Below are 12,041 nucleotides of genomic sequence, written 5' to 3'. Positions count from 1 at the left end.
TTGTCCATAAGACATAATACTCTTAATTGCCCAGTGAAACACACTTCGACTTGACCTGACCCCGTCTCCTTCCTCCCTTCTACCCAACCTGTTTTTAGGGACACACAGATGCTAGCTGCTCACCTCCCCTCACCCTCCCTCTCCCCACTGCTGCTCCCACCAGCCCCGCCCACCGCCACCTGGCTCCGCTCCGGGCTGCGCAGACGAGCAGATCGCACCGCCGACTGCAGGCAGAGCACCGCTACACTACACTACTACAGACAGACTACACTCATCTCTCTCCCCCCAGCGCCACAGCGACACGGCACGGGCGGGCGAACGGAGAACGCACGGCACGAAGTCCGAACCGAACCCCCCAACGCAACGCCGGAGTGGAGAGAGACAGAACCCTATATATTAGACCTCCGACTTTGTGAATTGCTCCTCCTTTTGATCTAGAACGCGAGAAGGATTTTATCTTTTTAATGTTTTGAAGGAGAGAGGAGAGGGGATCGGGAAGGAGGGATCGATCCGATCATCCGAGGGATTTCTGTCCAGCGGCAGCGCGCTGCCTGGCTCCACTGCATCCTTTCTCCTTTCTGACATCTCTCCCCAGTTTTATCATCACCATCACCCCTGGAAGGAGGCGTTTATTACCGCTGGGACTGCACGCGTTTCTCCCCCCAGCTGTTATTTCTTTGTTATTGGAGTTTATTGAGCTCCAATAAGCTTGAGAATCAGACTGTATTAGCTACACGTGTGGACGGACAGGATTCGCTTCTCTCTCTCTCTATCTCTAAAAAAACGGACCGCGTGTAACGGAGTGGACCGAGGAGGGACTGGAAATTATTTTGCCCCCCCCAATCACAACACCGTACCGCATGGTGGGAATTTCTGCGCCGTTTCAGTGTAAGTGTCATTAATCATTATATATTTTTTGTTTATATATGCCGTGCCACTGGTTCTCAAAGTGTGGTCCGGGGACCAAAATGCCAATGGGGTCCCCAGCAAAAATGAGGAACAGTTATAAGCCCTATTTTAGAAATGTAGGCTATTCGAAATCGAACAATGTTCTGACTCTAGATCTACATACATAGATTGTAGATCTGCTATTATTATTATTATGATTATTATGATTATTATTATTATTTATTTGTATTTATTTATTTTGGGGGGGGGGGGGGCGGGCTTTGACACATTTTATGGGGCTATAGGTCCAAATAAATTAAGCTACACATAGGCTAAATGTGGAGGTTCCTTGGCATTTTCGTTTGAGAACCACTGGGTAGCTGTTATGCAGATGCGTGTCTCCCCCTTTTACGCGTTGGTTTATGGTTCTTTGTGACTGGCACATTGCATTAGTTAATATCGCCCCCTCGGACAGTGTAGCCTCGGTGCGCCCGAAATTCCAAAGAGCCTGTGTTATTAAACCAAAATTGCTGTTGAAAATGTTTACCGTTTTGGTTTTGTTATTGCATTTAGAGATGAGACATGTTTGACAGCGAGAATGCTTTGTCCAGTGAGCATAGGAGCCCTGCAACAGATACACCTAAGGTTTGGAATTGGATTCAGAACAGGCATGCAGGCGTCTGTTTCTTGGAAAAGGATTTTTATTGTTCCAGGGGAGAATTAGCCTAATGCATAAAATCGTTGAATAGGCTAAGTGTTTGTGGTGAGCAGGCTTTTTAAGACGTATATGGCCTGACAGTTTACACTACGAGGAGATATTTCAAATATTGCAGGGGGAATTCACATTTTTTATCACCCGTAGAATTCCCCACCATAAAAGGGAAATAATGTACAAGACTACAAGTCACTCAGCCATGCAGCATAACGATCCGCACCGTATTTAGTCCACTTGGTTCAGGTCTTTGTTGCATTCTGCCTTTTATTATGAATTGAAAAAAGGCAGTAGCCTAGCCTAACACACACACACACACACACACACACACACACACACACACACACACACACACACACACACACACACACACACACACACACACACACACACAAATTGTTTTATCTGAAGATATTTTCTATGAATTCAATTCCAAGCTAATTCAATTCCAAGCAAGAATCCATGTTAGTCCAGGGGCCGAGCCAGATTTTGGTACCACCTACCTAAGGCGCATTTATTTATTTTGTATTCCTACTTGTCTCTAGTTTTCCAATTCAGTAGCTTAATGTCAGTTATCACCAGTTATGTGACCATACCATTGACAACCTATATAATTCCAAATTTCATTATTCTTTAAACTAGGGGGTTTACATGATTCTAAATCCATTCCAGGCTTTAGTTTTGCATGAAAAACACTCCTTGGCCTAAATTCTGCCATAGCCACTTGCCCAAATGTGCCCAAATGTGATGACCTCATCACATTTGTGATGATGGCTATGGCCGTTTAGAATAGCAATTCTCACTCTGAAAATGTCTTCAGAGTGAGAAGAAAGCATTCATTTCATGGGGTGTGCTGGGTTGTTGATGCCAACGTAGAAGTTCACGACCATGCAAGCCAGGCATGCAGCCAGTCTGGTCACCCACTCTCTCGCTCCCCCCTCTCTCTATCTCTCTCCCTCTCTCACTCCTTCTTTCTCTCACACTGTCTCTTCGAGTAGCAATCTGTCAAAACCGATTTTCTGTAAGCAAAATCAGCTGACATTCAAACACCCCCCCCCCCCCCCCCCTCAAAGAAAGCACAATGTCCGTCTAGCGTACTCGGACGCAGCAGCACACATGTGCCAGTAGCCTAGCCTTCATATAACTCAGAGAGGGTAGCCTATATGGAACCAAATACCCTCTCAGAGTTCCATTTGTGAATTAAGAATTTAGCTTTGAGGAGAGAGCTCAAGACCTTTGCATTTGAAAAACAAAACCGTCACAATATGTCAAAATGCATCTCCCCAACACCAGATGATGTTTGTATGTAATGACGCCTATCTCCCCCCGCCAAGACTTGTCTTTGTCACTGCTTTAAAAAAATCCTCACTTGACCGGGAAAAAAAGTCGCATGCAGGCATGCATGGGGCAAGTCAAACGAAAATACTTCTTTTTAGTCTGGGGCGGCGCGTTAGGGTTCAAATTAAAGGCTCAGGGATATATTTTTAAGACCATGGGAATCTCTTTTTCTCCTTCCACCCCCTGGCTGCTTGGGAAAAGTGCCGGCATGCGGGCTGAAGGAGGAGGTTTGGTTTGTTGCCGGAGCGCATGGTGGTGTGTCTGTTTGGTGCCCGACGGTTCTCACAGCTCGGATTAGAGAAGAGGGTTAAGAAAATATCTGTCGGATGGCTTTGAACCTTTTATTTTGCATGCCAAATCTTTTCCAATGCAAAAAAAAAAGAGAAAAGCCTTTTACGTATTTAAGGGTATGATTGTTAAGCCCTTTCAAGTGGCGCGCCCGCTGCAGCAGATGTGGTCTTGTGTTTTTGAGGGGCGCCTATGCCCAGCTTTGTGTAGCCTCGGTCCCAGCCTTACACATCTGCCTAGTCACAACCTAAGGCAGAGACGCTATCGGCTGAAGTGTCGGTCCGGAACATCCGTCAGATGTACCCCCGGATACGATATTTTTCCGACCAATCACAACACTTGTTCCGAATGTAAATGGATTTGTAAAGCATCAACGTCATTTCCTTGATCGGTACTTCCGCCAAAATCTCGCAACTCCCGCCCCAAACACATTATAGCGTCTACAGCGTAGGTCTTGCCCAGCATGAGCTTTGTGTGTCTGTGTGCACCACGGAAATGATTTGATTGGCTGAGCATGGAATGTGATGTATGATGATAAGAGCGCCCCTCACTTCACACAAGTGTGTTTTTTTCCCACACAGAGACAGATGATATTTCCTACCGGTAATAAAAGCGCTACCGGTAATAAAATACAATTTGAGTTTTTCTGAAACTCACATTTCATTAGGACATGGTCTTTGCTGAATAATAGCCTATACCAGACAGTATTGTGGACATCAAGGATTGGACATTTGCAAGATGATCTGGTTATCTATAGGCTTGTGAAGCTTCTATTACAACCCTTCTATTCGACTTCGACTTCTTATTTTAAATAATACAAAATATAATGCTATATTGTAACAAATCTATAGGACAGGCATCTGGGCAGTTGATTGGAGGCAGTGATGGAAAGTAATTAAGTACAGTTACTCATGTACTGTAGGCTACTTAAGTAACATTTTGAGGTACTTTTACTTTACTGGAGTATTTCCAATTCCCCATACTTTTACTTATACTCCACTACATCCCGGATCCAAATATTGTACTTTACTCCACTACATTTTGATCATTATTACAAAACATACATTAACCACTTCATTTCGGCCATTTGAAAATAGCCGATCATGAACAAGTAGGCCTTGTACTTCCTGAAGCTACACAGGCCAAGCAGAGGTTGCTGCTTTTGGATTGAGTGGTGTAGTAGACCAATGACAAAGTGGGTGCCGTGAGACTTTGCGTCACGGCCCATGACGCAAGTCCAGGGGTGTCGCAGAATGTATATTTGGACTTTATCAATGTCACTTCAGTTTAACCACTTAGACCATCTATAATTAGTAAGGCGGACTTGAGTTAAACTGTACTTAGTGCGTTCTTTTTCAGCCCATTAAACTGTATTTGGTGCGTCTCTTCATCAAAAACAGCCAATCTACAAGCTCACAACGCGTCACATTGTGACATGTTGTGAGCTTATAGATTTGGTGAATGTTCCCCCCCAGAATAGGGATGCTGGGGCATTGACTGGTTAAACGCCAAGTAAAGTTACATAGCCTACCAAAGCCTACTTTGGGGAAAACCATAATTACCGTTAATATCGCAAAAGGTTCTATAAAGTAACAATGTAATTCAGGGGTGCCGTGGAATTGAAAAAGTTATTTACAGGGGTGAACCTGAGCCAAAAATGTCTGAGAACCACTGGCGTAGAGTTTTGGTCTCCCACGCAGGGTGGATATAAAATTACGGACTTCCGCTTTAAACTCAGAATTACAGGGCCTGCATGTGTGTTCTTTTTCATGTTTAGAGCAGTTCTCAAAGTGAGGTCCGGGGATCCCCATGGGAATCTCGAGGCGGTTCCAACGGGGTCCCCAACTGCATTGCAGATAGTTAGGAACCAAATGGACCCATGCATCTCCATCTCCAGAGTCCATTTTGGCTAGCAAGTAGGATTCTTCTTGATGGGTCCATTTGGTACCATTTGCACACTTGCAGAGTTAAATAAACACTGAGGATTTTACTGAGTGAAAATCACACACTTGTGTAACTAGTGTATTTATATCGGCCACATGACATCTTACGTCGTCATTCAGTGCCCTACACAAACACTAAAGTCCATAGACTTAGCTCAGTTGGCTGGGAAACGATTTACGTCATAAGTGCTCTAAACAAACATTGTAAAACCCTCAAAGTCCATAGACTTGGCTGGCAAACAAGTTACATCTAAAGTACTCTAAACAAACAGCCATATGACGTAATCTTCAAAAGCCATGCTTTGGCGGGGACAAATGTAACTAGTGCATATCACACTGGGGCTCCTTGAAATTAAAAAGCTTGAGAATCACTGTGTTAAACAAAGTGGCATTTCCTGTACCTTTCTGTACTTACAGTATGCATGCATCCATCTGCCGTCTGTTTACAATTGCAGGTAACAGCATATAGGCAGAAAGTGTATATATAAAGCTGGACATGCAGTTCCACCTCATCGTGAGCATCATTTAAGTCTCTAGCTGTCAAAGCACTAGCTGTTGTTTTCCATCACCTCATCACACAGAGAGAGACTGCCGTTATATAGTGACTTGACTGAAGGGACCATTACACAGAGTGTGTGTGTGTGTGTGTTTACAGAGATAAAGTGAGAGTGAGAGTGAGTGAGATTGAAGGGTAAACAAGTTCGGAAGTGAGGGTGGGGGGTGTGTGTGCTAAATGATGCCTGTGGCATTGCCTGTGTGTGTGTGTGTGTGCGGCATTCGTGCACGTGATCACGCACCCATGCGTGTGCGTGTCCGTCTGTCTGCCTGTCTGCCTGTCTGTCCGTCCATCCGTCCGTCCATCTGTCCACCCGCCATCACATGATGAAGGCAAGCGGCGGTCCGTCCGTTTGCTCCACTGTTCCAACAGCTCCGTGTCAAGCACACTTCCTCCAGGGGCCATCTGGATGTTGCAGCACACCTGTTAGTTAGCCTCCCCCCACCTCCCCCTCTACACACACACACACACACACACACACACACACACACACACACACACACAGACGCAAACGCAAACGCACACGCACACACCCACTTTAACCCTAGCGCTTTGCTTCTCAAAGTGGGGTCCGGAGAACCCCAGGTGTCTTTGCGGGTGTTCTAGGGGGTCCCCAGCAAAAGTAGTTAATAGCATCACATCATATTAACCCCTATATCCATTTTTGGCTAGTTAAAAACAGCATCTGATATATTTTAACTTTTTATAGTTTTTTTTTTATCTTGAAAGTATTGGAAAAATTTAATATATAATTTTAACACAAATCTTCTCTTCTGGGGGGTTGCTGGCACAAAACATTTTCAGATTGGGGTCCGCATTGGAGCCACATATATGTACATTTTGGGGTCCTTGACATGAAACAGTTTAAGAACCACTGCCCTAGCATCCTTATTCTTTTAGCTACAGTGACATCACGTCCCCACCAAGGGCGAACAGCGGAATGGAATCGACATGCAAATGAGTGCGCTTCTTGCGTTTCTTGATTATCCTCTTTATCGAAAACACAATTGATACAATAAGAAAAGAAAATAATCGATAGTTGCCATTACATTTCTCTGTCCCTCCACTCCACCCCCTATTAGGTCACAGAGTCAAATGTGTGTGACCCACGGTGGCCTACCTACCTTTAACGGTGCATCGTAGATGCTTTAATTCATGGATTGAGATGACTTGACTTGACTGGACTATGACAGACTAACAGTTTATGCCATAAAGTTGCTCCATCAGTGTTTCTTTTCTTTCATCAGTGTTTCTTTTCGTTTTCCTTTTTTCTTTGTTGGTACTGCTGTGGGTTATGGATGCACTAAACAAAGTTTCATTGTATGTCTCATACAGTGACAAATTAAGATCTTATCTTATCTTAGAAATGACAGCATTTTATTCTGGCTTTCACAAATGCACAGGCAACAAGCACACACATGCGCATGCACACGCGCACGCGTGCACACACACGCACACAATGTTTGGTTTGCAGATTGAATGAGTGACTTTGTAAGGGAGCGTGTAATATTCCGCAGAGCAATATTTTCACACGCATGCATAATGTATTGTATACACGCTTGCTGCGCAATGCACATACCCGTGCATGCTTTGATTGATTGCATTTTCTTCCCTTTGTAGAACCAAACATCTGTCGCATTGTTGCGATGCTGGCCACAGCCTAGATAATGTGCTGGTTCATCCAAACATTGTTTCATTTTTTTTAGGCCATAATATAGTCTAAAGACTATATATATATATATATATATAATGCTTCAAAAGTACCAGATCTGCAAGCTCAAAATGTGTTACTTCGTGCTGCGTTTCAAGCTCGAGGTTCTGCTACTTTTTCTGTTTTTGTGTGACACTGCAGTGTGATCAAGTAGGGCGCTAATATACGGAAAAACACAATCACGTAAGATATGCAGATAAGAGGTTGCTTCCCGACAACAACGATACATATATCCACGCTGCGTACAAGAGAGTTCAGTGTGCTGGAGTCACTTGGGGGCTCCTTTGCTGTGATATAATTACAAGGCATGTTTAAGGACACCGTACAGACGTTTGGATGGTGTCCAAATTGACAGCTGTAAAATCCTCTGCGTTTAAATTAAACTCTGAGTGTGCAAATGCAATCAAATGGAACCCTACAAGTCTGTTTGATTGCATTTGTACACTCTCAAAGTTACAAATGGATGGATTAACAGAGTATTGTTTGAGGAAGGTATTTTTAATGTGTAGGCTATGCCATGTGGCCATGTGCTATAGAAATCCCCAATGTTGATTTAACTCTGAATCTGTGCGAATGTAACCGAATGGACCCTGTGGATTGAAGCAAAAATACAATTGCACTCAAATCCTGATCTGAGATGTGTGGGGTGTAATGTGACCTTTTTGAATACCCTCTAATATTAAAATAACTAACCAAAAAATTACTGATCACTGACAGGAGTCAAAATGACTGAAATCAGTGGTGGTGACTGAGTACTTGAATCCATGGGAGCCTTATGGGTCCATTTGGTTACATTTGTGCACTTTCAGAGTTACAAGTGGATCATTTGACTGTGTCCAAGGCGTATGTTAATGTTTAAGGACAAGGAGATTGCCAGGTCATCCTGTGCTATGGCACTGTGGGTAAATGCAGATGAATCCACAGTTAACATGCTGGGGACACGGCGAGGCCTCCCTAATGCATTTATTTATCGGCTCCCAGGGCTTTACTTTATCTCCCACTTACATGATGCCTGCAGAACCCAAACTAATCCACTTTCAACGGAGTTAATCACGACCCGATGAAATGGCAAGGCTGACTGCAGTGCGAGCGGGGTGGCTGTTTTTATTTAAAGAGGGACGTTTTGGTTTAAGCTGATGACACATAAACAACATTCAGAAATAGACACAACTACAAAAGCCTTTATGGTTTTAATTGACTGACTTGGGGACAGGGGGCTGTGCAAGATTTGACAGCCATCTTCTTCTTCTTTTTTTCTTCTCAAAATGGTTTGCTTTGATATATCCCAATTCCCCAAAACATGAAGCCATTCTGTTTAGTGATGAGAACCAAAAGCTGGAATCTGAAATGTTACTATAACTCAATATTGTATGCCTTATATCACTATTTCCCACGGGAGGTTTCAAATGGGTCGCGAAAATATATATTTTTTGCATATTAAAAAAATAAATTATAAAATTAGCCACCACATTCATTGGTCGGCCCGTGTGTCCAGCCCTGTGGTTCTGGATAAGTATATTGTAAATAGGGTGTCTTTTATGTGAAAGAACAGCTACTGATTAGGAACATTATTTGCACCTGTGCTGATTACCAATACCCCCTGCACCTGTTGAAAGCCTTTGAAGTGTGCCATCTGTGTCAGTTCTACGTGAAGTATACCTATATATCATGACTTCTGCTAAGTAAAGCAAGCATTTAGCTACTTATGCCTTTTACCACCACATACTGTAAAAGTGTGAATTTGAATTTTCTGTAAAGTAAAGACAAAACGAAGACATTGATTGAACGCTACATGCAATCTATTCAATCTGCATTGGGTTATCTATCAAATAGATAGTAATGTTGTATGCGCCTTGTTTGTGTAATTAATATTGGGAAATGGGAATTAGGTCGCCTGGTTTTTCATCTTAAAAAATGGGTCCCGTGAAAAAAGGGACAGTTGATCATCGCAAAACATTGCCTGTACGCTGCAGAAAGGGAAGATTATTGTAATTTATTTGAAAGGCATATTATGTAACTATATGCATTGAATTTCACCCCCTAACCAATCATTATCAGCAGTTATTTGCCACCAGTGTGTGGTCACTGTATTTCTTTTCTTTCCTTTCCTTTCCTTTCCTGTCCTGTCCTTTCTTTTCCTTTCCTTTCCTTTCCTTTCCTTTCCTTTTCTTTTCTTTTCTTTTGCGTTTTCACTGTTTATTTGTTGCCCAAAAACCTCCCCAGGCATTTACCAAAACAAACCATTCCTAATTCTGTTAACCACATGAACCCTATAGCGTCGCTTTTGTTTTCATCATAATAGGCGAACATTCAGCTGAAATAGTCATCTCAAGTAGTGTGGGACTAATTTTAGAAATGTTCGACAATCAACATAGTTATCTGGTGTGGGTGGAGGGAGGAAAAAAGAAGCGGCCCAAGTAGGGAGACCTCGGTCAAGTATGTAGGCCTAGTATTTAAGTGGTTAAACCAACTGTACTGACAGCCATCTCCTTTTGGAAAGACGTGCAGGGTTTGCTGTCACACTTTTACACTGCTAACTTGTGAACCTTGTGTCACCTCGTTCATGGAGGCGAGGCGGATGAGGACGCGACACTGAGGCGCCAGGCGAGGCGCTTAGGGTGGTAAAAGCCTCCATTTTCAACACACACTCCTCAAACAGCACCTCTGATGAGGACCCGATGCAAGTGCGAGACGCCGGTGGTAAACGCCACCATTTCGATCACGTACACTCCAAACGGCGCCTTCCTTGAGTCACTGTTTTCGTTTTGTTGGGTGTTATGTGTAATTTACGCAACGCATGATGTGTCGTGTGCTTGAAAATCTGTTCTTTTCAGCGAGCGACTCCGACGCGAGTATCAATCGAGCTTTACTGTTTGGCTGGAAAGTTAGCATGCTATAATGGAAGCCATTGTTCTCGCGTTAATACAAATCAAAATACAGCATTTGTAATCTCGTTTAAAAAAGAAAAACTGCCTAATGATGATATCACTGGTTGGCGGGTTTCTGAAGTGTCCACAGCCCTACTATGAGACACAGACCAAGTAGGGAAAAAAGAATTGTATCATAAGCGTCATTATTAGTGAGGACCAATTATATAAAGATAGGTTGAACATGGGTGAAGTCGTTCTTTAATTTGGGGATCCTTGACATGAATAAAATGTTTGAGAACCACTGGTCTAATAAATGACATACACAGGCTTTTATACATACTCTCTCACGGTGTATAATTAAGCTCAGCTGTCCAGACACTGGACTGTCATTCCCTGACGTGTTCCACTGCAATTATTTCCTTCTCTTTCATGTATTTCCTTTCAACCTTTCAAAGCTTTTGGATTCATCATGTTTTTTTCATTTGATTACGTCTGGAAACGTCTGACTCCAGTGTTCGGGATGGTGTAATGGGAACGTCGCATGAAAAACGTAGAGATAGGCCAGATATGACATTAGCGTGTGTGTGTGTGTGTGTGTGTGTGTGTGTGTGTGTGTGTGTGTGTGTGTGTGTGTGTGTGTGTGTGTGTGTGTGTGTGTGTGTGTGTGTGTGTGTGTGTGTGTGTGTGTGTGTGTGTGTGTGTGTGTGTGTGTGTGTGTGTGTGTGTGTGTGTGTGTGTGCGCGCGCGCTCGTGCATACTGTTCAATCTCCTCCATTATAGGCAGTCAGTCTATTTGGAGTTGAAGGTGCTTTTTGTGCCCATGATTTCTTCTCAGGTGTTGGTAATATGACAGACTGTGTGCCCATGATTTCTTCTCAGGTGTTGGTAATATGACAGACTGAAGTGACCAATGTTGCCTGTGAATAAATAAGATAATGTGCATTCTGTACATTTAGGGCTTGTTTGGATTCAAGCACTGAGACACATGATGTTACATGAGTGTGTGGGATATCAGAAGCATATTTGTGCGCTTGATAATGTATTTTATAATATGTGTATTACTAATACTTAAGGCCATTATGTCCCCACAAGTTTAGCATAATTTGAGAAATTAGACATCTGGTGAGGTCCGCGCAAGAGAAATGGTTGTTGGTTGTATGGAGAAAAAAAAGGATATATGAGCAACAAAGTAGTGGTTAAATTATCGTTGCTGGCACGCAGAAACCTCTCCACATTCATTTTTTTGGTCTGAAATTAATGACCTACTCGACTACATACTACACTGACTACAGTGTCACACAAAAGCATGAAAAGTAGCAAATCCACAAGCTTCTGCTACTTTTGCTACGTTTGAATTTGAATCCTGAAAAGTAACAGTTTTGGACATATGAGCTTTCCATGCACTCGACAGAGACGATATACTGTAAAGATCTGTCCAGATGATAAAGTGCCAAGGAGAGTTATACAGTAGATGCAATCTATAAGCCTGCGTGTGTGTGTGTGTGTGTGTGTGTGTGTGTGTGTGTGTGTGTGTGTGTGTGTGTGTGTGTGTGTGTGTGTGTGTGTGTGTGTGTGTGTGTGTGTGTGTGTGTGTGTGTGTGTGTGTGTGTGTGCGTGCGTGCGTGCGTGCATGTGCAGCCCTGTAGATCGATATGCCCATTGATGGTTATCAGTGAGAGGACAGCTAAGCTCACAGCTTATTGGATTTCATCACCCATGAAAGAGCACCATTGAT

The 12,041-nt window shown here is 43.2% G+C and overlaps 1 protein-coding gene across 1 annotated transcript in view; it reads left to right on the top strand.

The window, feature by feature from the left end:
- Positions 1 to 302: 302 nt before the first annotated feature.
- Positions 303 to 12,041, top strand: part of LOC306938779 (protein CBFA2T1-like) — a gene marked incomplete at its 3' end in the record, with an annotated part of 99,386 nt that continues 87,647 nt past the window's right edge. The window contains 1 exon segment of the mRNA XM_079523089.1: positions 303 to 888. Within this exon segment, the coding sequence (XP_079379215.1) occupies positions 861 to 888 (28 nt within the window). The 5' untranslated portion in view covers positions 303 to 860.

The sequence above is a fragment of the Electrona antarctica genome (genome assembly GCF_951216825.1).
Source record: "Electrona antarctica genome assembly, chromosome: 15".
Classification (NCBI taxonomy): domain Eukaryota; kingdom Metazoa; phylum Chordata; class Actinopteri; order Myctophiformes; family Myctophidae; genus Electrona; species Electrona antarctica.
Note: the sequence above shows the minus strand (reverse complement) of the source record. Positions and strands in the feature narration are given on the sequence as shown.